This window comes from Haliaeetus albicilla, chromosome 23 (assembly GCF_947461875.1).
Source record: "Haliaeetus albicilla chromosome 23, bHalAlb1.1, whole genome shotgun sequence".
Lineage (NCBI taxonomy): Eukaryota > Metazoa > Chordata > Aves > Accipitriformes > Accipitridae > Haliaeetus > Haliaeetus albicilla.
This window is the reverse complement of record NC_091505.1, coordinates 12315105-12341354: the sequence shown is the minus strand read 5'-3', so window position 1 is coordinate 12341354 and position 26250 is coordinate 12315105. Positions and strand designations below refer to the sequence as shown.

At 46.8% G+C, this 26250-nt stretch overlaps 1 protein-coding gene across 2 annotated transcripts in view; it reads left to right on the top strand.

Annotated features, from left to right (window-relative positions):
* Nucleotides 1-25824, top strand: part of LOC104322482 (gamma-aminobutyric acid receptor subunit beta-4) — a 76508-nt gene extending 50684 nt beyond the window's left edge. The window contains exons 4-9 of one of the 2 annotated variants that reach the window (XM_069811166.1): nucleotides 1834-2054; nucleotides 14851-14933; nucleotides 19260-19397; nucleotides 21022-21174; nucleotides 23926-24170; nucleotides 24674-25824. In XM_069811166.1, coding sequence (XP_069667267.1) covers nucleotides 1834-2054; nucleotides 14851-14933; nucleotides 19260-19397; nucleotides 21022-21174; nucleotides 23926-24170; nucleotides 24674-25051 — 1218 coding nt within the window. In that variant the 3' untranslated portion in view covers nucleotides 25052-25824. Of the gene's footprint in view, nucleotides 1-1833; nucleotides 2055-14850; nucleotides 14934-19259; nucleotides 19398-21021; nucleotides 21175-23925; nucleotides 24183-24673 lie in introns of both variants that reach the window. The other variant, XM_069811165.1, reaches the window with a different exon arrangement.
* Nucleotides 25825-26250: the final 426 nt, after the last annotated feature.

The window sequence follows — 26250 nt, the reverse complement described above, 5'->3', positions numbered from 1 at the left end:
AAGAGGCTCCAGGAACTCAGACACTCTGCTCCTCTGTGCTCTCACTGCAATGCAGGTCCAAACTCCCTGGGAGGGGTACCGGGGAGAACATTTTCCTTTGCAAAGTCTTGACCGAAATGAAAATATTTGTGCCCCTGTGAGATGGACTGTGAAGTTTCTGAGGCAGGAGTTTAGCAGTCCTTGAAAAAGCAAAGCAAAACAGTTTCTTGGCCAGAAAACTGTCACTGTGTTTTTGTTCTTTTCAATATAACACAGAAAGTGACAGATATAGCTTTTATATCCAGTCTATACCACAGATTTACTCTGTGACCTTTTGGATTATGCATGTGGGTCTAGATTTCTGAATCATAGTTAGATACCCAAAAGCTGGCATACCCATAATGTGGAATTATTTGAGCTTGTTTTCAGAGGTGTTAATCAAACCTGGCTTTGAGTGAAGTCAGTGGGAGAAGACAGGCAGGCAGGATGCCTGCCTCTGTGCTCAGCCCAGATGTTAGCACATGAGCAAGGTCCTCATCAGCCCTTTGCACAGAGGTGGAATTTGCAGAGCAGAAATGCCCTGTCATGCAAATCTGTGTGGTCAAGAGGATTTCTGTGGCACTGTAGGTATCTGCTTTGGAAGAGACAATGCGTCTCTGGCCCCACCCATTCTAGATCATTTGCATGCATTTGCAAAAATGCTTTTTATTTAAGGACTTGTGAAAAAACACTGACTTCTGTAAGGCCACTGTCAGCAAGACTTGTGCCCACTTCCTAATCAGCATCCTGTTATTTTAAGGCTAGCTGTTTTACCCTCCCAATACCTTGGCTCATACCCTATTTAAGACCTGTTGTGAGAATGTTTTCTGTCATTGGTGTGTACAAGACCCCTTCCTGTACTACTCGTTTACCTGAGAAGAAATAATTGTTCTTCTAGAATGGTGCCACAATACTTTGTCTCTGAACAAGCTGGTCTGGGACCTCTGGATCTCCCCTGGATGTGCTGTTACTGTACAGCAGCCACTATGGTTTCTGCAGAGCTACAGCTATGGGCCACCAAAGAGCTCTCCCTGCCCTCTATAAAATTCTTGTCTTAGCAACAGTTTTAAGTGCCAACTTTTTACTATCGAACAGAAGAGGAGCAGTAGATACATATGGCATTGTGCTAGCTGGGGATGGTTAGGGAACTGCCCCTTTACCAGTGGATCATGCTCCACTGGTGACAGATTTCCTCCACATATGTCCCTTCCTGAGAATTGCAATGAACTCCCAACTTAGCTCATATAACAAGGCAAGTGTTAATAGCTTGACATGGCTGACCTGGGTTGACTTTGAAACCTTGGCCTGGAGGTGAGATTCTGCATGTGCTCTTGGGGATCTCCTGAGTTTGTGCTCAAAATAAAATTGTCTTTTACCAACTGTGTGGTAACAAGCAGTGGCTGAGTGTGACTGCATTGTGTCCAGACATCTTTATGTAACTTAATTGGGAGATCAACCTTTGAAGTCTTTGGCATGGTGTAGCCCACTGTTGGTTGACATCCTTTAGTGCTGTTGTAGTTCTCACTACTACTAGTTTTGCAGCCAAACTCCAAGCAGTCTGGGTCAACATGGGTGGGATGCGGTTTTGTTTGAGTGGAGTCATGTAATGCCATTTTGTCCCCTATAAAGCTCAGGCTTATTTCCGTTTTCCCAGAACAAAGCACAGTCCCCCCAGCTGGTAGAGGTGCGGACACGAACATTTGGGTGCCAAGGAATTTGCAGACCCATCAAAGGTCTTGGCAGCGGCAGTAGTGAAGGGACTGAGTTATGTCCCTATCCTGGAGCCAGGCTGACATTTCCATGTTTCTCTCCCAGGACTACACCATCACCATGTACTTCCAGCAGAGCTGGCGGGACAAACGCCTGGCATATAACGACCTTCCTCTCAACCTGACCCTGGACAACCGGGTGGCTGACCAGTTGTGGCTGCCTGACACCTATTTCCTGAATGACAAGAAGTCCTTTCTGCATGGGGTGACAGTGAAGAATCGCATGATTCGGCTCCATCCTGATGGGACTGTCCTGTATGGCCTGAGGTAAGTCTAAGGGGAATCTTTGTTGGCTGCGGTCAAGAATGACATCTCATCTAAACATCCCCAATTTCCAAAGATATTCTGGTAAGGCAAGGACCCAAAAGCCCAGAAGATATTCAAGTGTTGCACAGTTTTAAGTATCTGCTCTTTCTCCAAGCTAGAAATTGTTGTTTCCTTCAGGCCTCCAAAGTTTCCTGTGCTGTTATAGACAAATGTAGGAGATAGGAATAGTCTGCTCTGAGTGTTTCAGGTCACTGTCATTCATGTTGCATAACACTTCCATTTGAAACACTCATTTTCAGTTGCTTATAATTTTCCGCAAGTTTGGCCTATGGAGATGAGACTTCGTTACTCTCGTATCTAAGGCTAAATTTCTGTAGTATTTGAGTCAAATCATTTTAGTCATTTCTGAGTATGAGATAGGAGACATGTTTTTGTACAGTTAAAAAAAAAAATCTCTTTACCAGAGCAATTCTGAAGATTGAGGCTTGAAAGTTGATATCTAGTAGGGGAATGGTCCTCAGTGAGGAGGCTTTTTGTGGTGTCTGGAGTAAATTAACGTAGGCAGGTCCACAGCCTTTGAAAGTGCTGTGCTTGTGTGTGGTGGAGGTGGCAAAGATTGGCTTTAGTGTATTATCTGGATATGTGGAGATGCCAGCGTAGGTAAGAAAGTAAAATGGAGGGGGTAGAGGGCTAAAAGGGGAATTTACAGCTATAGGTAAGAGTGCAGGTTTTGGATACTGTAGCGGAAATCTAGGCAATTATTTTCCCAACCCTGTATTTGTCTGCTTTGAGCTTTTCTCCTAGTTTGTTGGGTTTTTTTCCTTTTTGACTACCAAAATTCACAGCTGGCTTTTTAGACCTGCCTCCACATTCACAAATTATTGCAATAGCAGCTCTGGGCTTACGTTCCAGTGCAGCAAAGGGGGAGGAAAGACCTTTCTCCTTCAAAGAGGGTACACCCACCCTTCCCATTTACAGTATCAGCTCCTCTGCTGCTTCGTGTTTTGTGGCGAAGTCTGCATTGTTATGATTTTTTCCTTCTTTTTAAGTAGCAGGGCTGCTTTGGTGATGGTAGGGCTGGGTATAGGCACAGCAAAGAAGGAGGCTGCCCAGGGCGTCATCCTGCCAGGGCAGCAAGGTGGCTGTGCCCTGTGCTTCCCCTGTGGCAGAGCTGACTACCCCAAATTTACTCATTGTGTTAAAACAAGAGTGAAGGCTAGGCAAAAAGATACTTTGACTTGGGGTAGGTAGGAGCATAAATTCAGCCTGTTGGGAAGGAGGGGGCAAAGAGTGCTGTTAAGCTTAGGCTGCTTTTTGCTGCTGAACCAGCCCACCTGAGTGTAGAGCTGCCTCCCCCAGGCTGGTGGGAAATCTTTGCACACACCTGCACAGCAAAAGAAGAAGAAATGCTAGTATATTTTTATCAACTGCCATTTAGTCAGCTCAAATAATGAGCAGCGTGAACCCTGCAGCACAGGTGACAGGCAGTGGAAGTCCTTGGAGGGTTTGCACTTGAGCTGGCTTGGGCTGGGACGCTGTGCAAGCACCTCCTGCACTATTCCTTTCCTTCCCTTCCCCTCCCACGGGGCCCAGCAGCATGGGGAAGGGAGCTCAGCTCCCTCACATGACCTGTGTAAATGGGTGAGATGAGGAAAATTGCATCGAGGCCAAAAGAAAGAAAATGACAGCTGTTTGCCCCTGTTATTTCCAGGGCCATAGTAAGAGCTGCCTGTGTTGTTTTAACTTTTGGCTGGTTTTCCTGGAAGCTGCTCTCTTGCCCCTGGAGAAAATGGCAATTGCAAAAATGAAATACTGAGCAACTGCAGCTCCTGTTCCCGAACTGTATCCCAGGTCAGGGTGGCTGGCTTTTGCTATCTTGAAAGCACTGGGGTTTTGGTGGACAAGCCAGGTGCCCTGAATGCTTGAAGTCTCTCTAGCTTTATTCATAGTGGTATGGACAACGATTTCCTTAGGGCTGCTTTCCGTACTGACTTCTGCACCTGCAATTTTGCTGACAACAGAAGTACTAGGTCCAGTTATTAAAAAATACATAGCCATGTGCACAGCAGGTGTAAGCAAGTAAGAAAATAGTCACTGAATATTCACCTGTGTTCCCTTTATCTTTGTAAAAATGCAGTCATGCTTGTCCTGCAAACAGGAAGAAAAGTGCAGGTCCCCCCTGTATTTTGAAGCCTGTTCTTGTCTTTTCCTGCATTTTTCGGAAGGATTCATAAAATGAGTTGCCCTGATGGAAGAAGGCCAAAGGAAGCAATTTCTGTTTCTTTTCCTTTGTTTGCCTGTTTGCTTTTCCCCAAGCGAGATACCACAGCTCTGCTCCTTCTCCTGCTACCTTCTTGCCAGTCACTTCCCCCTCCTTTGAGCTGGTCCTGTAGCAAAGTGACTCAATCATGCTATTTGTAGCACAACAGTAATTTTTCTTTCCAGCAGTCTCTGATGTCAGAGACTGGGAAGTATGACACCCTGGCAGGCCCCTGCCTTCAGCAAGTGTTCAAGCAACCAGCAGGACCAGGCTCAAGCTCTGGATCAGACCACAAGGTCCAAGTTAGCTCACATGGAAGTCAATGGGTATTTTGTCTCTGACTTCAGTGAGAACAAGATCAGGCTTCAGATAACTTGTTTGCATTAGTAAATAAAGCCCTTTATTCCTCTACTCCGCTCCATTGTGAAAGTTGTGTGTCAGAAAAGCATATGCTTGTTTTTGGTAGAATTAGCAAATTAATGGATGAAGTGAGTGCAGCAGATGTAATACAGCTACATCTTAGGAAAGTGTTCGATATAAAAACTTACTCCAAAATTGATTCCCACTGGGCTCAGATTAAAAGCTGGTTGCCAGGTCTCCAACAAAAGGAATGCATAAACAGCAGTGGGCTGTGCTGGGACAGTGATGCTGGGCTCCTGCGGGGCTGGAGTCAGGCTTGGTGTTCCCTACCCCCTTCCCCTACAAGTTAGCAGATGGCATAAATCCCAGAAGGCCAAATAGGGGCCTGGAGCCCAGATCCAGCCCAGAGGGCATTCTTATCTCTGCAAACACGAAGTGGGATGGGAGGATGCAAATCGGCAGAGCTGAAAGGGTTTTTAGGAGGTGTAACCTGGTATGATGGTGCCTGAACTCGCCTGGCCCCCAAACACCTTACAGGAATTAAAAGTGCCTGTGAAGCATAGGAGAGCTGGTCACCTGTGGCACACAGCAGGAAAGTGCTACAATGATGTGGGAAGTCCGCAAGATGAAAGGAGGCTTAAAGGATCTACCCACAAAGACAAAGCAATCAGCCATTGGGTAGTGGAGGGAGGCATATAAAATAGTGAGGAAGAGCTGGATGGCACTGGCTGAATTCAATATATTTTTCCTCCTAATGGCTTTTTGTCAGAAATTGCATTGGTTTCATCAAATTTTAAACAAAAAAATTAGGGAGAAATTTTTCATTTAAGAAGCAGCATTTCAGAGAATGTTGATGTTTCATTCCCAATTTCTTGTAGAGAATTTTTCACTTATGTCAATATTTCCCTCACTATTTCAAGCTGCTTTACTACCACTACTGATGTCTGAGTAACATAGAGAATCATCAAAGGCTTTCTCTGGACCTCCAGAGACTGTCTAGTCCACCCTTGCCACAATATTCAATAAGCTTTACATTATCACATGTACAAGCTTTATATTACAGTCTGAGATTTTTATTTCATTTTCTAGACCATGTAGCATCCATTTGGTAGTGAAACAGGTTGACACTTGTCAAATGCTGATGTCATCAGCATTTTGCGATCTGTTTTCAGAGACCTAAAAATAGAAACTGTAACAATGCTGAAATTCTCGTATGGTGATTTGAAATCGTATTTGAAACCAGCTTTAAAACATCCTTCAGGGAAATCTTAAAGCTATTTGATTTCATTCTAATTAAGGACAAAACCAGATTCAAGCAAAACAGGTGCTTAGAGGAGCCCAGACTGCATCCTTGAGCTTGCAGGGGGAGCGGGAGGGCTCTGGGATGCTGGGAAGCAGGTGCGAAGCCGGGTGGACAGCAAGCGAGATGCAATGCCTGGCTGGCGAGGAGCCCAGGCAATGTAAACCGAGCAACTGAAAAACTGCAGAGGAATTTAGTCACTGTCATCAACAGAGACTAAATCCTGTGCAGAGAGAATGAGGGATCTCCTCCTGCAAAGGTGGTAGTGGTGGTAGGGAGCATGTGCATGTGTGTTTTGGGGTTTTTATTCCTGTCCATGATAGTCCCTGCAATAAGGTGTATTTCAGAGATGAGGCAGTTTGGATGCATGCAAAGGTGCCAAGGCATAGTGGGGCTCTGAGCCCAGTGAGTGCCCTTCTGGGGAGGAAGGCCCCTGCTATCCTCATCAGCGTAAATACTTGTTCAGTGCTTAAAGCAAGGGGGAGAGAATTGTCATACTTCAAACAACGCAAAATGTGCAGTTTTAAACTGAGAGAAGCTGGGCGTATCTGCTTTGGCAGCACTTAATTTCTGCTTTTCACGGGGTAAGTTCCCACCAGTCAGCTGCTCCCTGCAAGGTAGTAGCTCCTGGGGGATGTCAGCCCTCGCATTGCAGCAAACCTCTGCTGACCTGCTTGTGGACCAGACCTTGTTCCTGGGCAAGGCAATGGCTAGAGCACCACTTCTAGCTCACCTTACATAGGGAAGCAACGCAGGTTAACAGGCATATGTCAAGCATCCCACCCACTCACTCATCCAACACCAGGTACTTTGTCAGAACCCCCCATGCCACCCTGGTGTGTGGTGCCTCCAGGGCTGCCCTGCCTGCTCCCCTTGGCTGGGGCTCTGCTGGAGCTCATCCTGGGAACTTCTTCATAGCTCTCTTCTCCAACCTGCCTCTTGATCAGGACCCAGCCCTGCCTGCGTTACATTCTCCAGGTCCCAGCCTGGGGTTATTGTGTTCTCCAACTGGTAGAAAGGTTTCTCCTGGTCCTGTCTCACTTGAAGCCTGCTGTTTGCAGCCATATCCTTGTTCCCTCCATGGGTGTTATTTGATTTTCTGCAGAGAAGATGGCCTGATGGGTTAAGACTGAGGAGTTTTTTCTACACTGAGACCACTGAACAATTTTCTTCTCCCATCTCACAGACCAGAAAGGAAGAAATCTGTGATTTTTACCTCCCCTTCCCTCCCTGAGAGAGGTTTCTCTAGAAATGTGAGACATGATTCAGGCTCTACCCTGCCTCTAGTAGCTCTGCCTGTACCCTCTGCAGGTTAGGCAAAGGCAACAGAAATCTCTCCTTTGGCAGCTTGGGTGCAAAGACTTGGGCTTATGTCCATCCAGCTGGCCCCTTGGAGCTAGTCCTGCAGTCTTGTACTGCTCCCACCACAGAGCTCTGCTTTGGGCCAGCTCCTTAGCGCGAAGATGTGGGGGTGGGAAAAGAGTTTGTTAGGTGGGGGAGGGGAAAAGAGAATTTAATTAGGAGCTCAGCTCCCCAGTTGAGCTTAAGGACAGATCTCCTGCATTTTTGCCTCCTTAGGGTCGGGATGAGGGACTTAGCTGGAAACACTGGAGGGAAGTTTTATAATATGGAATTTCAGAATAATCTTAGAAGCTGTGGAAGAAATTGGAGCTCACTAAAACAGGATAAAGCAGCAAGCCAGAGCCGCTTCTCCATCCTTAATGTTGCAAGAACAGAGGCAAGCATCATCAGGGCCTGGCTGGAATTGCTGCCTGTGCTACATCTCCTATAAGTCCAACTTGTTTATTAGCAAAAACAGAGGTCAAGGTGTATCCACAAGCAGCTGATTACCACTGTCTCCTCACAGGTGACTGAAACAACTTGTGTGCCCTGAACCCCAAGCTCACCCTGACATCACCTCTTGGTCTTCCTGCTTTCCTATCCCAGCCATCAGCCTGAGCCCATCCCTGGACCCTGTCTATTCTTTGCCAAACCCCACAGGTTTAATTCATGGGTTACTATTTTATTAATTCAACTTCATTCCAGCCTGATGCTGTTGAAGGAAGAGACCTCCTGCTCGGTTAAGTGCAGGTCACTGTTGTCTGAAGCAACTGTAACAAATGAATCTCTTCTAAAACATGTTCCACTTAGGTCTCTCTTGTCCCCCAATCCAGCTGACAATTTACCAGACACACAGCGCTTTTGGAATAGTGTAAAGGGCAGAAAAGCAAAACCTTGCAGCCAAGGCAGCTCTGCTTTGTACTCTGCTTTGTACTCTCCCAGGCTGGAAAAACAGTTGATTTAGATGGCTGGTACCCTGAGTACTAGTTTAGAAGAGCTTTTTTTTTTCTCCCCCATTGGAGTGCAGTGCACACTTATTTATCAAAGGATGCCTATGCAAGCACAGATACTTTTGGAAACAGAGTGACCTTAGCAGGATTGTGCCAAGGCTTATGGAGTCAGTTTTAGGCAAAGAGACACAAGGGGAAAATATTCCATATCCTTGCCTTGCTCTCGGTTCTAACATGACCTCCAGGAGTTTGCAAAGATCAGACTGTATTAAAAGAATGGCAAAATTCACTATGGGTTTATAAATCCCTCCAGGCCCTACAAAGTTTGTGCTTACTGCCAGGCAGAAAGTGACATTTGCCAGCCTGTTTTTATGACTGACTTTGAGAATGTATAGAGTAAAAATTCAATTTTGTTTTTTTCCCATGTTCAGCAAAACAGCAATTTTGCCTCTCTCTACTCTTAGTCGCCAGAATTCCCTTATGAGTCGAACTTCCCCATGGGGCGAGCCTGCACAAGTCCTATGAAACCTGAGCTGCTTCCATCCGTTCTTATTGCTGCAAACTGTTGTGAGCTTTGGGAGTCTGTATCCCGGGAGGACAGGAGCGTCTTCAGCTTCTCAGGAGACCTGAAATCCAAAAAGTTGCAACTAGCAACTTAAAAAAATGTTTATCTTTTGCTGTGAGAGTGTTTGTGTTAGTCCCTGCATAATGAATGATACTTAATCCGTAACTGCAAAATAGGGTAAGTGCCTGAACTGCTGGCTCTGTCTCCTCTTGAATTAGGAAGGCAATGGTGGGGCTATTTGTGCTATAGTCCTCCTATTCTCATCCATACTGAGTTTTAGGCAACATCCTTTTGAAGCGAAAGGTATCGGGAAACATTCCTGGGCACTGGACATCAGTGGCCCACATAGCCAATTTGTTTCCTGGGTTTGGTCTATGTCCACAAACAGTCTCTTGGGCATTTCCCAGTCAGAGCACAGCAGAGGCTTGTGACCATTCTCAATAGGCATTTTGCCTGCAGCCAGACCCTTTTTCTGGAGGGTAAGGATTTAAGTGTAGACAATTGACATTGGCCCCAGAAACCAGTGCCAGGCATGTTTAGTTTCCTGATATAGACACAGTTATGATGCAGACAGTGCAGTAGTTTATTTTGTAAGGATGAGCTTAACGGGAAAGGGACCGCACTTGCTTTAGGAACCCCTCAAAGGTAATAGTCTTCCCCTCTCTCCCACCCAGTCCTCCTTAGAGAGTCTGGACCTGCTCCTTTTGAAACCAGATGGTATTTTGGGGAAGTCATTTTTTTGCCCCTTACACTTGTAGCTGGTGAACTTGGTTCTCCCAACACACTGGAGATGATCTAGAGGATGAATGGGTGGCTGAGGGCCTTCAGAGCTGAAGTTTGGTAGAGGGAGATCTGACTGGGGCAGGAGCTGAAAGGGCAGCTACCTTGGAAGCAGCCAGCAACAGGATAAGGAAGGGATGGAAAGAAGACATTGAACCACGGCAGGTTTTAATGGCAAGTTGGAGCTCTATGCTGCTGTATGTCTGTGAACTTACATAATCATTCTAAATAAGACAGAAGAAGCCATTAATAAGTAAACAGCGATGAGGAGGATCAGAGAGGGAATGAAACGGCTGGTGGTGTTCATGTCAGAGAACTGAAATATTTGCAGAGACTGACGGTTTGCAGAAACCTGAGAGTTCCCTTTTGAGCTGCAGCTGTGGTGGGACAGTCTGCTGCTGCTGCGGGGTTCAGCCTGCAGAGTAGGCAGTGGTGCAGGGACAGCAGGGTGAGGTTGCATTACCCTTTCTGTGCCAGCATCTGCTTTGTCAATACAAGCTTCAGGTGGACATAGCTTTCCTCATTGTAACAAATAGACACCTAGCACTCAGCCTTGTGTAACTTATAGCTTTGTGGCAGCTTTTCTAGAGATGGTCTCTACCTCTCCTGGGGTTGAAGGATGCTCTCCAGAGCAAGGTATCCATGCTACTTTGGCTTCTGCTTGGATCCACTGGGTGCCAGCAGAGAAGGGGGATCTCCATCACCCCACAGCCTGTCAGAGCTGCTTGACATCTCATGAATGCTTGTCCCTTTTTTCCTTTTTTGGGGGGGATGTAAGGTGTTTTCTCCACAGCCCTATCTCCCCCCAGAAGAACTGCGTCCACCTGCCAGCTATGCAGCCAAGTAGCAGGGCAGTGAGGACTTGGCTGCTTGATAGCACAACTGCCTACAGATCTCAGGAGAAACGATTAGGGCAAGGGCATGAATGTCTTTTTTGTGGGGAAGGAGGTGTAAAGGTTGTGACATGTGAGGGGGCTGGCCCAGAGGCCCACAGGGTGGGCAGAGACTGGGGGAGGAAAGGGGAGCTGGAGATGGAGGGGGGTGGTGGTGGCTGGGCTCGGTGGCTGGAGGGATCGGGACTGCTTCATTGAGCGCATTGTGCAAAGCGCAGGCGAGCCTCTCCCCTCCGATGGGCAGTCTCTGTGAATCGCCGTCAAAGCAGATGAAATTTCACACCACACAAATTTTTGAATTTAAAAGGGGAGGGAGGTGGGCAGAGAAGCAGGAGAGGAGGAGGGGGAGGGAGAAGACGCAGCCTGGCCGGTTGCCAGCACCTCTTGCTAACGCCACGGGGAAGGTGGCATCCTTTCCTGGCGTTCCCTCCAGCCCCCGCGCTCCCTGCTCCCTTTCACTTTGGTCGCATCTCCTGGAGGCAGCACGCTCTGTCTAGAGCTGTTTACAAGGCGATGGTTTGTTCTCTGTATCCTCATCTCCTTTCTCACAGTGTAAGTATCCACTCCTCCTCTGCTTTCTGTCTTTTAACCTCTTGTTTTTCTCCAGCTCTCCTTCCCCAGGCTGCTTTACCCCTTGCTTCCCCTGATCCCTCTCCTCTGTTCCCTTACCCCAGTGGCCTCCTGTCCTGCACTATCTGCTCTCCTGTCTCTCATCTCCACTCCTGCCTCCCCCATCAGTGCTCCTGACATCATCAGTCTTTGATCCTTTCCTCATTTTTCCACCTCTTACTTTCCTTCCACCTTTATTGCCTGTTAACCCTGTTGAGACACCCAGGAGCTCCTTAGTGTCAATCCCCCCCATCCATCTCTCCATCCAGTTCTCCCCACACTGTCTTCTATGTACCAGGCAAACACATCTCTTTACACAACAGCTCAGAGTGTATCAAGGTAATACATTTGTACCCATCAAAACATGAGGCAGAGCTTGGTCCTGTGGCCTTCTGGACCAGAGATGGCATGTGCTGTGACTCCACAAGGTCACTGGGGTGCCTGTGTTTTGCTCCCATTCCCCCTTTGGCTGCAAGAGGTGAGTGGAACCTCTCATCCCTTTATGAGTGCCACCTGCCCGCAGTACACAGCCACCAAAGGAGCTTGAGAAATCGCTTGTTGGCCTCTCTAGGAGCAAGTGAATGTTGAGTCAGTCACAGAGGCCACAGGTGGATATTTCACCAACAGTGGCAGGTGCTGTGTAAAGCAATGACAGGGTTGTGATGCTGTGGGTCACCCATGAACTTCAAGCAGGGTATAGCAAAGGGAAGTTGGTGTCCAGGATGCTTTTTGAGATCCGAAGTCTAAAGAACTAAACACACCCTTCCTCTCTGGGATACCACTTGCTGTATCGGGGTGTAGGAAGCCCAGACGCAGGACCTGAGATGAACCTGGTGCCCCAGGCCAGCTGCGCCTCGCATCTTGTCATGCTGCAGGAGGCCCACATCCAGGTGGTCCTGTGGTGCTGGTGTCCCTGGGCTTGCCAGGCACACCTCACCATGGGTACAGCACTGCAGCTGAAATGCTCCGGACAAGCAGGTGGCTACAGCCCAGGACAGCCAGGTGCAGCTGTGCTACCTGTGCTCTGAAAACAGAATAAAACCTTCACCAATTCTCACCTGCCCGAGCAGCATTACATGGGCAGATCACCAGGAGTTTGGGACCTGCAGCCAACTGGGGTATCTCTGGAGGATGCTGAACTATACAGTGTGGATACATCTGCCCTTTAATCAGAAGGAAGGAGAAATTACCTGGCTTTTGAGGACAGACGCCCTCTTAATCTTGTTTTTCTCCTTTCTGTCCTACCTATCCTGAGGTTCTCTTCTTTTTGAATCAACACAGCTAAATTCTGCCCTGATGTAAATCTCTGCTTATATAAATTGGTGTGATCTTGCAAAAATCATTGGAGTGGCTCTGGATTTATGCTGGCTGTTAGTGGGAGCAGGATTTGGCGCATGGAGTGTGGTAGCCATAGCTCACTGTGTCGTGCTCTGCATTTCCAACCAGCACTGCAGGTGATAAGCAAATCCTGTCGAGAGGCGAGAAGGTCCCTCTCGAACCAGAAAAGGCTTCCTCTGGATGTCCTTTGTGTGGCCAAGTTAGCCAGCCAGGCTGCAATTTTGGGATGGACACTGTGGAAAGGTTTTAGCCCACAGGGTCCCACAAATGGGGTGGAAAATTTTCATTTAATACATTTTTGCATCTCACACTTTAGGGAAAACAGGAAAACGCATTTGTAACTGCTATTTCCCACGGGTGCAGTATAATATATACAGTATATGCCGTGTGCAGCATAGGGGGATGAGTCATACCCGTGCATGACTCTTTGGTCTCAGTGCCTGGCCAGGATGGACTCTGCACCTGCCACTTTGGGCTTTCCTGGCAAGGTGCAGCTCCCCCCAGGTGGGCTTCGGATCTGCTCCTTCACTGTGGTCTGCCGTGCCCAGCTACCCTGGTCCAGGAGGACTAGGGTGGGTGAGGCATTGCGTTTCCAGCAGCCCTCCTGGAGGTGCCAAACTGGGAGGCTGTAAAAGCAGTACATGCAATCCCAAAGCCATGGTGATAATTTTTAAGTGGTTCCTGTCCTGTTATCCTTCTCCCCCTCTGAGCTTTCTCCTCCACCCCAACCACATTACAGATAAAAGGGTTAAGAGCTCACTTGGGCCCCCTGCTCGGAGAGAGGGCAGTTGCAATGTTGTATCTAGACCCAGTGAGGATATATATAAATTCCCTCCGTCGCTTCGGATCTATTTATAGCACAGCAGGCAGTGGCAAAGGCTCTCCTCAAGGCTTCATCTCCTACAAACAGTCTTCACAGACAGCAGAGAGATAAATTTAGCACACGAGATTTCTTAAAGAGCCAGCAGCTCTGCGGGGCTGCTCTCCTGCCCTGCTACAGCCCCCACCCCGATACCCCCACCAGGACAGCCCTCTCCTGTGGGTGCTTGCCCCCCCACCTTCTCCCCGTTTCCAATTTTCTGTCCAGCTTCACCCATTCTCTCCCCCTTTCTGGTCTCTTTTTCTATCATTGATGTTTTTTCTTTTTTTTTTCCTTCTTTTTTGCTGGTTCGCCATCTCATCCTCTCTGCTTTCTTGGTTTTCTTTTTTTCCTCTCCCAGGCCACGGGGCTCAGAAGATAAAGCTTTCTCGTTAACAGTTCACTGGTTATGCCTACATAGTAAAAAATGTGTAGCTTGATTAATGCCTTCCAGATGGTTAACTGAAAAAAAGAGGGGGGGAATGCACCAATCTTTCCCCCCTCTTCAGCACTCTGCACACATGCATTGCACAGGAAGAAAACTGCACTAAAGGGTGAGGGGAGCAATATATTTTGGAAGTAGGGGCAGCCTGTTAACTCCAGGGCAGCGTTGCCAGGCTGGTGAGTTAGCTGTTGATTTGCTCTGTCCCTGCTTCATGCCCTCTTCCCTCATCTACCCCACCCTAAAATTCCCCATCCCAGTAAGCAATGTTCTGTCACGTGCAAGATGTAACACACACAAACCCTCCTCACACCCTCAAGTGAACCCCACCATGGGCACCATGCCGCTCTGCCCCACCCCATGCTCTGACACCCCCAAAGCAACACCGACCCTCACTCTCTCCTCATATTAATTTTTCAGGGGGATGCACACTCACACCCATGTGTCTTTCATGAATCTTGAGCATGCAATTGGTTGCATGAGAGTGACTCTGTTACCAGAGCCATAAGCTCACAGAAGCCAAAGGGCCTCGTTGGTGGGGTCTGGGCTTTTGGATTCGGCAGTGCCAAAGTGGGTGCGATGGAGAGGGCATGCGTCGGTGGGGGCTGCAAGTAGCGTCATTGGGGCAACTCAGAAGGAAAGCGGGGAGAATAATGTTGTCAGCTATTCTTCTCCATAGTCATTGCTGCGCAATTTAATCAATAAGTCTTCTGTTTTATGGACACGTGTCAGCTGTCTGTCTCTTACAAACTGACATGCCTCTCCTCTTCCCCCTGCCCATAGCTCTGCCTACTCCTGGTTTCTTTGTCTCTCTCAAGGGAGAGGCAGAGGAGGAACACAAATCCCTCCCCACCCCATTAATAGAGATACTGCCTTGCTGACGTGAGTCATGAAGGGTTTTTGCCGTACAGTTGAGGGTGAGCAGCATCCAGCCCCCCGCCCTGCACACCTCCCACCACGGATCTCCCTGGTTTCCAGGGAAACAGCGGCCCCAAATGCTGCCTGACTTTCATGTCTGCCTTTCATTTCTCCTTTTTTTTTTTTTTTTTTTGGTAAGGAAAAACGCTTAACTGATTTTTTTTCTCCCTTCCCCTTTCAGGATCACCACCACGGCCGCTTGCATGATGGACCTGCGGAGGTACCCCCTGGACCAGCAGAACTGCACGCTGGAGATCGAGAGCTGTGCGTATGCCTTGCGCCCGCCCTCCACCATGCGGTGCCACCTGATGCCACCCACCCCAGCCGCAGCTTCCCACTCATGGGATGCCTCCCCAGGGTGTTATGGGTGACCCCTCCTGGAGGATGTCCCCTGGGGCAGGACCAGGCTCCCTCATCCAAACTCCATCCTGAGGGGACCTCATGGGTGAAATACCCAGGAAAATGGAGCTCTAGCAGCAGGCTGGGCATTAAAATCACTCTCACCCTCAGGAGAGTGGTAGAAGCCTCCCTTACCCCTAAGAAAGTCCTGGGAGCCTGCCCTCGCTCATGGCTGGCCCTGCTCTGCACAGGAGGTGGGACCCAAGCCATCCCGCAGTCCCTCCCCACCTCAAGGATCTTCCCTTGACTCCTATGGAAAACCTCTCCTGACCGTGCTGGCAGAGGAGGTCCGGCTCTCCCTCATAAAAATGCACCACGCTATCCCCGCAGGAGCGGTCCAGAGCAGCAGATCTTACAGTAATGATGATGCAGCTTCAGTGGTGATTATCAGAGAATTGCTTTTTTCATAAAAGAGGTCCCACAGCATCCATAGGCGGAAGGCGCCGTGCCGCCTTACCAGCCCTGCCTGCGCCTGGGAGCCCCTTTGCTGCTCGGGTTGCTCGGGATGCGCAGCCATCACAGCGCTTGGTGTGGTGGGTAATGGGATGTAAATTAGGTCCTGCTGGAGGCACTAATGACATGTCATTTCTGGCACTCCTTAGCATTTTGAGAATAGTTTACGGTACAACCAAGAAAACAGAAGGCAGAGAATTACCCACAGTTCCCCATGTTGCTATTTTGTCCTTAATGGGACATGTCAAGCCAATTTGTTAGTCAAAGCTACGTTTCCTTACAATATTTCTAAGATCCACACAGAGATGAAGAGATTCAATCGTTTCCTTCCTCAGAGCTTTTGTCTTTTACACACTTGCCCATTCGAAATCTGCAGGGCTCCATTTTGGTTGCTTCCAAGTCCACACAACTCTGGAATAACAGTCCTTTTATGGCTGGCTTAAAAAACAAAGTATATAAAAACCCCAAACCAAAACAAACCACCAAAATAGCCCTTTTGTGGTGTAGGGGTGCTGGGTTTGTAAAGCAGCAGCAAGCAGCTGGGGTCTCCTTCCCCACAGGGGCTTGGGACACTTACCTGCAGGAGATAAGCCAGTGCTGGCACTGCCTGTTGATCCCATCCCTCCATCCCCAAAATAGCCCTCATCACGTATACCCCTGCCTAGGTGTGTGACAGGATTCAACAGAAACCTGATGAGGCAGACTGCAAACAGGCTGTTAATCTGACATTTTAAGACGTCGTATCAATACTTTATGATATTTCAGGTTGAAATGACTTGTCTTTGTGAAAGTTCTTTTACTTTTAAAAAGTAAAATGGAAATTTGGTTTTCTTTTTAAAGCTAGAAATCAAAGTGAAGCATTTATTTTTAGACTGAACAACCTTTCCCTTTAGAATCACTTTAAAAAATGGCTTCCTGAAAAACATGTTTGATTTCATATTGCATAATGCCATAATAAAAAAAAAATACAAAAATTCATACCCACTACCAGCAGGTCATAGAATAAATGGAATAGAGCTAGTTAACTGTGAGATCTCCTAAAATTAGTTACTGTAATTTGACATTTTCATTGCTGATCAGGAAGTAAATTTGAAGTCACTGCTGTTAAATTTGTGGATGATGAAGATAGCAGCCTGCGTGGCTTGCTCGCTGCACATTTGAATACCTCCCAATTTGAATACATCCAGAATGCATATGAATACAGCTAAATGCGGAGGTCTGTGCCTGGGTGCAGGAGCACGGGCCAGGCTGCCAGACTGAGGAACTCGTACCCGCACGGGTATCGACCGGGGGAAACGATGAAGGGATGGCAGCCCTGAGCACCACTGCTGGAGGTTTCGTAGCAGGGCTCTGACAAAAAGGGCTGGAGTGAGCCTTGGTTATACGAACTAGGGGAGCCGTGAGTCAGAGCAGGGAGTCGACTGGCCTCTGAATATGTCGCTGGTGAAACAGGGAAGGGGACTCTGTCTGTATTTGGTTTCCAAAATTTAGAAAGGAAGTTGAGAAATCAGAAGAGGTTGAGAAAGGATGCTAAAAAGTAGTTCAAGGACTAGAGCAGATGTTTTGCAGTGAGAAACCTCAATAGCTCAATCTGGTTTGTTTACTGCAAAGGAGGTGGAGAGGTGACTTGTTTACAGGCTGGGTGCACCTCTGCAGAGGGGGAGTGCTGGGTGGAAAGGGCTTAGTAACCTCCTAGAAAAATTCAGAACAACCACCAGAGTCTGAAAGTCTGAGCCAGAAGAATTCAAATGTAAAATCACACACAATGTTTTTAGCTGCGAGAGTGTTTGAGCCGCTGAAATCAACCACCAGGAGGAGTGGGGGACTTGGCTGTTTCTTGCTGCTTTCCACATTTGGTCTCAGTGCTCTGGGAGAGATGCTGCAGCCAGATGCAAATACCAGTTCCTGTGCAGAAAGCTGGGGTACTCGAGGCAGTGCAACATCCTGTGACACCCCAGTGTCTGCAGCAGATGAGATGATAACCTAAGGGTCCTGAATGTGGGTGGACATTCCCCCACAGATGTGGGCTCGTGGGTGTGGGTGCTTTACCCACTTACTGCCATGGGAGCAGAAGCATGCCATGAGGGGAGGAGGTGGAGCCCTGGTTTAGCTGATTTACATCAAAAGCAGATCTGGCATGGCATTTGGAAGATTGTTATTATTTTTTAGCACCCATGAATAAGTGCAGTAATGACAGAGAGCACAGGCTGTGGGCTTGGACACTACACAGTCATCAAATAATTCAGTTTGGGAAGAGACCTCAGGATGTCTCTAGTCCAGCCGGCAGCTCCAAGCAGGGTCAGCTATGAGATCAGACTGGGTTGCTCAGCTCTTTGTCTGCTTGGGAGCTGCAGGATGACACCATCCTCAAAGGTTCAGCTCTGATCTGGGGTAACCCTCGGCCCTTAAGGTTAGGTAGAAAAATTTATCCTCCATGGTACATTCAACAGCTCTTCATTCCCCTGATCCCACTTATAGTCTGGTGCTGGTTTTGGTGCCAGCTCTCCCTAGTGGATGTTAGCCTTGATGGGTATTGCTAGCCAACTGCCTCTCTGCTGGGAAGGCTTGTGGATAAGGCTGTTGTGCTGCAGTGCAGGTTGTGAATAAAAGCTGTCTGCGGGCATAGGTGAAGTTCATGCACTAAAGGAAGCCTTGCACCATGCCACACCAAAGCCTGTACATATCTTACTTCTCCTTTGCACACAGAGGTGTTCCCGTGCAGCTCTGCACTTTGCTTTGAATAAGAGGCCACCCTTTGTGCAGCAACAGCCACAGTGCTTCAAAACCCAGCTTGCTGCAAGTAGCATTAATTTTTAGGTGGAGATGAATCCTTGCCCACCAGGGCAACAGGCAGGGCTGTGAACATCACGCTGATAGGAGGGGAGCTGTGTGAGTTCATCCCCTGGACCTCGCTCCCCATGAGTCCAGAGCATCTGGGGAGTCTTTCTCCTGGGACTGTAGCTTCGGGCTCCTCAGCACTTCCAGCCTGTGCAGCCCTGTCTGGCATGTATAGTTTGGAGTTGAAGTAAGAGGCTGTACACTTGGTTGAGTTAACAAATCCATTACCCTGAAACTTAAGGGATTAGTATTTATTACCAGCCTGACTCCCCTTCCTCTCTTTTCCCATTACCGCTCTTTTCAGCCAGCACTTGGTAAAAGCAGCCCCCAATCTTAGATACTCTGTCCACTTCTCAGCTTCAAATTTTGACTGAGAGTGCTTAGAAGATGGAGATACTCTGATGTTCAAATTTCGTTTCAACTGCTGCTGTAAATCTTTTTCTCTCTGGGAATTTTTAATACTTAGATGCTCTGTTTACGTAGTCCCCACCTGAATCTATTGTGTGGTCTCCCCCTTCTGGTAGAAGGAGGCAGTTTTTAAAAAACAAAATGCCGTGTTTGGTGCATTTGACAGAGGCTTCTGATGCACAAGTCCTTTTCATGTCAGCCATGGAGATTATGTAGCACAAGTCAAAGCTCGATGGGCCACTTCTCACTTTTTTCTCCTGAATTCTAGCCAGAAGTGGGAGTTCTGACCAATTTTTTCCTCTTTTCCTGGGGACTGTACTGCCAAGCTCAGCTGAAGAAGAAAAGTACGTCAGCAGGGAGGGGCTATGCTTGCTATCTGATGGTGTGGGCTTTCCTTTGGATCCTTTTCCAGATCATCTTAGAGAAAATGGGGGTGTCATCTGCTCCAGCTTGTCAGCTCAGTTCTCTCTCTCTGCTTCTTCATCTCTGCAGATGGTTACACGGTTGATGACATTGTCTTCTTCTGGCAAGGAAATGATTCTGCTGTCACAGGGATGGAGGTGCTAGAATTGCCTCAGTTCACCATTATCGAGCAGAGGCTGGTCAGCAGGGAAGTGGTCTTCACCACCGGTGAGTCTCTGATGAAGGGATGTGATGGAATGTGCAAACCTTCTGCTGATCAACATCAACGTGGTTGTTCCTCTGATTCAGATGCTGAGGCACTGATTTAGGATCTAGGCTTCAACTTAGGGTCCTGTTTCATTGGAAAAGAGGCATCCTTGCCCACCAAGTTTGCTTTTTTTTTTTGGCTGCTTCTCTTCAGAGACTTATGGGATCATTTTTTTGCTGCAGTTGTTTCCATTTCTTAGTCAAAACACCAACTGAGCTCAAAACAGAACCTCTTTAGAAGGTTCTCAGCCTTTACCTTATTTTTATGTGGTTTGCAACTGGCTCTCGAAGCTAACGTAGGTGCAATAGTGAGTAGAAGGATATATCAGTTGAAAAGCAAGTGGTCTATGAAATGATGCAAACCCATCTGTACATGGCAATAAAATGATCTGGAGAGAATACATTGGACGATTCAGGTACTGCCAGTTGGGAAGTTGGAGGGGTTTGGATTTTGGTTGCTGTCTTCACTTTGATCTGGCATGGAGTTCACTGTGAAAACAGCACGCCACACACCTGTTAAATAGGACAATTTTTGAAATGCCACAGCCTAAGTCTATCAGCCGTGGTGGCAGATGGTGATGTTGCTACAATGGTGCCTCGGGGGCACGCTGGGAGCAGAGTCCCATTGCAATGGTAATCTAGAGACCCACAACAAGAGGCAGTGTTCCTCCAAAAGAAGTTTGCAGTCTAAATAGGTAAGACCTTCAAAAAAAGACTGGTGAAATACTGTGTTCAAGCTACACAAATGGCACATAATGGTAAGAGAACATAACCTCCTTTTTCCCAGTCTACCTCCTTGATCATTAAAGGCTGTTGTTCTCTTGTTACTTTAGCTGCCAACCCATGATTATACCCATGTTTCAGGCTGCTGTATTGCCTAAGGGACGGAGGTGGGAAGGAGGAATGACTTGGACTTTGTTTCACAGCAATGAGAGAGGCCCTGCTTTGTCCCTGTCAAAATGACCCTGCTCCAGTGGAAGGACTGTAAAAGTACTTATTGTCGTTACTATCCCCATTAGGTTTGCTAAAACATTAGGAGGAAGTTGCAAGAACTTGGAAAAAAAAAAAAAAGACCTACAGATTAACTAACAGTACTCTATTTGCATATGAATTTGCCCAGTCTGACCATAACCCATTTTTAGAACAGCATGGGAAAAATACGATTCAGATCTTCATTGCTGTTTGGAGGAAAAGCTAGCACATGAAACATTGGAAAATCATCTTATTGCATCCAGATATAGGGTTAAAGTCTCCTGTGTAAGCCTGTATCAAATTGGCATATACCATAATAGAAATTTCAGCACTGAACAGACATTCTCCCATGATGTCTGATATCATAACGTAACTTATGTAGAATTTCCTTTCTTCTTAATATTCTGAGCCAACTGAGCAGATGCTGAAGAGCCCTCTTCCAAAAACTGATGAGTCTGCAAAATGAAATGAAGAAAAAAGAGAGATTTCTCATTATCCCTGCCTCTTGAGAACATTTTACAAATAAAATTTCAATTTCTAACCTAAGCTCTTGTCATAAATACAGCCTTGCCCTCCTCTCAAACAACATATCCCTTTAATATCTCATTGACAGGTTCATATCTGCGCTTATCCTTGAGTTTCCGGATTAAGAGGAACATTGGTTACTTCATCCTGCAGACTTACATGCCATCTATTCTCATCACCATCCTGTCCTGGGTCTCCTTCTGGATCAATTATGATGCTTCTGCTGCACGAGTGGCACTGGGTATGTACCTTTTCATTATATGTTGAAGAAGGTGTTTTTTTGAGGGAAATCAGCTAGGACAGCTGAAAGAAAGAAAATACCTCCTTCTTTGTGAGGTAGCAGCTAAGCAAGCCACATAGGTGTGTCAGACTTGTAGTCCCAAATGAAGGACACTTTTTTTTGAGAACAAACTTCACCTTTTGAGCCAGAAGAGTTACTTTTGTTCAGAAGTATCAGTACTTCCCAAGCTTGAGTCTGTATTATTTGAATCAGTAGAAGTTCTACCATAAATTTCTGTAGGTGCAAGTTTAAACTCTGTAACAAAAGCATAAATGGTCACAGCTTCTCAGACACGTGAGACACTGACATGCCATGAGCCCACCAGTTCCTTCACTCTGGTTTGTACTTGTTTTCTTCAGAGAAACCTCGGCACCTCTTGGTCAACAGGTGTGCCAGGACTGGTTAGCTGGATGATAAATGCTGAGGGTGGGTGACCAAAGAGTAGTAAAAATGGTGAGTGAATGGCTAAAAGATGAAAAAAATAAAGGAAGTGGCATTACACATTTTCGTGATAGTTTAGGCCCCATACAGACATTTTTGTAGCTGAAGACCTTCATAACCAAGGCAAATGTGGGACAGTAGTTAAAGTCCACGTTGTCCTTAAGCACATGCTCCCCTAAATAGGAATGTTTTCCTATAAGAGGAAAAAAATGAGGTCTTTTAAGCAACAGAAGGGAAGTGGGGGTGGATTGCAGATGAGGATTTTGAAGAAGGAACAGGAGAAGGGGGGGGTGGCTGGCATATGAGAATGGGGCTGTGCAACATGATAGAAAGTTCAGAGGAAATAGGAGAGCCAAGGAGGGAGAAGGATTTAATCTGTGAGTGGGAAAAGGCTCAGAGAGGCAATGGAGCACAGGTAGAGGCTGGGTCTTACAGAAAAGATTGGGGGCTTAAATTAGCTCTAGGAGAAGACAGAGTTTGAGAAGACTTAGAGGAGGGATGGTTTGTACAAAGATATAAAACAGATGATTTGGCTGTGCTTGCTTGGAGAGGCTGTAGCAGGGAGACACAGGGAGACAGGGAGGGAACAAGAAGAACATGGTAAATTAAAAAGGTAAGTTGCATTGACAAGAGTATAATCAGTGACAGAAGAAAAAGAGACCATGGCAGACATTGCTGGCACAGTGAAAGTGCAAGCAGAAGGGTGGACATGATATGCACAGCTGTTGAATTTCTGCTGACATCTGGATTCAAAGGAGAAGACAGAAGAAAAACATTGTAGATCAGAACTGAAACAGCTCTCCCTAAACTATTCCTGACAGCTCTCTATCAAACTTGTCCTTAAAAAGCTCCAAAGAAGGAGATTCCACAGCCTCCTCTGGACACTTAATCTCCAGATTTATCTGCTTGGACAGTCAAAAAGCTCTTCTTTGCCCGTGTCCTAAGTCTCCATTGCAATTTGTCCAGCTCTTAATGGAGACATGGAGAACATTCCATTCCCCCTTTCTTTGCCCCAGATTTCTGCATATTTAGACTACTATATAAATATAGACAATATAATATATTGTATGTATATAAATATATCTCCCTTCTGTTTACTCTTCTGTGCACTGAAGACTATTAGTTCTTTAAATCTTTTATCAGGAATGACACTAAAGGCATGATGAGGGTGAAGGGGAAACAGGACAAGCAGAAGTCCAGGATGCACAGAGAGGTTTGAGAGCCATCACTGTAGAGGTAGGGCTGAAACCAGAAGAGCAAATTAAGGTCATGGAGACTAAGAGACCTGCCAACAGAGAGATGAGGAGGAGGGACCCTAGAAGAAAAGGAGATCAGCAAAGTAGCAAGAAAAGCAGGACAGCTGAGTTAGTGAAGCGGGAAAAGAAGACTAGGTTGAAGAAGAAAAGTTACTGCCCCCAAAAGAAGCATGAATGCTCATTGCCATCTTTTTGAAGCTGGCAGAAGACTGTCAAAGAGACAGTCCAGAGAAGGGAAGAGGCTGAGAAGAAACCTAAGAAGAGGACTGAAGCTGTGAGACTAATCATGGCACACCAGGCTCTTGGAGACTGAGTAGATGGGGAAAAAAGTGTTCAATGAGACCAAGAAGTGTTTCTTTAAGATGCAGGAAATATGAGTAGGCCTAAAATGGAGAGCGTGAGGACCATGGGAGGAGTGTGTACAGATGATAATTGAAGTGGTGAGTAGTAAAACTGGTGAGAGGAAGGTGGGAATTGACGGGGTCAGGGATGTAGACAGAAGCCTATGAGGCAGGCAAAAAAAGAGAGCACATGAAGAGGGAATCTCTTCACTTTTCTCCTATTCATGGCATTGGAAAGACACAGCAGATTATAGATTCATGTCAAGGATACTAAGGCATTCAGTAATGCGCAGGGAAGCCTGATGAGTTCATGAAGTGGAAAAAAGGGAGAAGAGGTTGAGAGACTGAGAGCAAAACTGAATGTTTCCTATCATACTGAAAGAAAGAAGGAGGATCAGGGAGGACTTAAAGAACCAAGGCCCAGAGGATGTTGATCCCCATCATCCTGATGATACTCAGCTTTGACATTTTCTCCCACTGTTGGCAGCTGGTTTATTTTCTGCTGCAATTTATACTGGGCAGCTGGGCTTAGAATAATGACAATTTTCTTCCCAGTTGCACTGCTCCCATTCCTCCTGAGGCTGTCCAGCTGGGAGGAGGGATGGGGAAGCTGAGAGTGGCATTTCAGGAAACCATCCCACCTTGGTAACAGAGCACCTACCCTCTCCTTACAGGGGTCACCACGGTACTTACAATGACTACCATCAACACCCATCTGCGGGAGACTCTCCCCAAGATCCCTTACGTCAAGGCTATTGATGTTTACCTCATGGGCTGCTTTGTCTTCGTGTTCCTGGCACTCCTGGAGTATGCTTTTGTCAACTACATATTCTTCGGGCGAGGTCCCCGGCAGCAAAAGAAACAGAGTGAACGGATCAGCAAGGCCAACAATGAACGCCACCGTTATGAGGAGAAGAGGGTGAGAGAGCAGGTTTGTCCCCTTCTTTCATTGTGGCAGGAGAATTCAGACTCTCCACTGTTCATTCAGTCCTGGGTGAGCTATGGAGCAGCCTCTCTCCTCATCGCGATAGATGAACTCCTGTTCCCCTGTCTGGTGATTACTGGGAGTCTTTTCTCCCTGACCATTTTGTCATCATCCTCAAGTCAGTCTTATCAGGACCATCCTCTTGCACAGGGCAGGTGTACCCAAAAGTACCCCTGTGGCTTTTGGTCCTACTGTGTTGGCAGAATCACACTAACACGCTCAAAAGTTTGCTGCAAGCACATGTGGCTAGTCCTTCAACTCCAGCATCAGTGGACAACATTTTCAAATGCAGAACTCCAGGTTCAGAGCTCACAAATGACCCAATCAGTGGTATTGTTACACAGAAAACAGTTCAAAATCACCCCTGATGGTGTGGCCCTCTGTGCATTGTGCACAGGACACCCCTGCTACCTTTCTCTCTGTCTTCCCTGTTCTAGGTTGACCCTTATGGTAACATCCTCCTCAGCACTCTGGAGATGAACAACGAGCTGCTGGCCACGGACATGATGAGCAGCGTTGGAGACTCTCGAAACTCTGTCATGTCCTTTGAAGGCTCAGGAATTCAGTTCCGCAAGCAGCTCGCCTCTCGGGATGGATTTGGTCACCACCCAACCCTGGACCGCCATGTCCCACTAACCCACCATGCTGCAGCCCGCAACCGTGCCAACTGCCGTCTCCGCCGGCGGTCATCTAAGCTGAAGCTCAAAATTCCAGACCTGACAGACGTCAGCACCATTGACAAGTGGTCACGAATCATTTTTCCAATCACCTTTGGATTCTTCAACCTTGTTTACTGGTTGTACTATGTAAATTGATGCCTGCAGCCTCCGAGAGAGATAGGGACAGACACTCAGACAATGACAACACAGGAGTGTTGTGGTCTTTTGGGTTTGGGTTTTACTCTTTACTATCATCGTCATTTATTCCTTTGATTCATTAGATTTATTCTAAGCTTACTCTTCTCTTTTCAGCACATGTAGAACCATGGAGTGTGGGGGGGGTAAGGGAGAGAAGGGTATATGGGAGGGGGTTTGGTTTCAGGGAGGGATGTGTTTGTCTTGATTTTGGTTTCCTGTTGAAGGACTTAAACCATTGTAAAAAAAAACCAAAAAACACCAAAAACAAAAAAAGAAAGAAAAAAAAAGAAAAAATGACAGAAAAAAAGAAAAAAAAAACCACACACAAAAAAACCAAAAAAACCAAGAAAAGTTTAAAAAAAGGGGGGGAGGGAGATTTAAAGAAATTGAGTCAAAAACTGGTGGGGGTGATAGGTTATCTTTGGCTGTGCTCACTAATGCGCTATTCTCACTTCCATTTCACTACCGAATTTCACCTTTCTCTTCTCAGTATTACTATATTTTTTTAATCTTTCTTCTGTCACTGCTCTTAACACCTTCATGTTTATTCTTTCATGGATTCATGAGATGGTGGGGTTTCATTCTCATGCTATGAGATTTCTCTTTTCTTTTTCTCTCTCCCTCTCTCTTGCTTACAAGCCTAAAAGAATCTTTTAAACCAACAAATAAAAAGAATATTTATTTTGGAAGAGCTGGGAAGGGGGGAGGACAAGGCAATTATTTGGGAGGGAAGGGGCAATGTGGGGTTATGGGAGGGGGGGAGGAGGGAGCTTATCAAAAACAAAGGCACATTTGCAAGTTGCCTTTTTCCACCTTCAGGAGTTTGCAAGCTGTTTTTCCTGTATGAATGCGTGTGTCTGTGTGTGTGTGTGCGCGCAGCACAGCTGTGTGTGTGTATGTGCGCATGCATGTAGATATGGATGTGTGTGTGCAAGCATGTTTTCTGGGGAGGGGAGCTGGGGAGGGGGGTTTTGTAATGTCTTTTGTAGAAAGAGAACACAGATGACATTTAACTGGCAGTGTTTGGGGGGGGAATAGCAGGGTTTTGTTTGCTCATTGCAACTTCGCAAGGTTGGAGTTGGAGTCCCAGCTTGTATTAGAGAGAGCTGGGGAGGTAGATTGTGCAAACATATACTTGCTGAGCAAAGAGAGGGCTT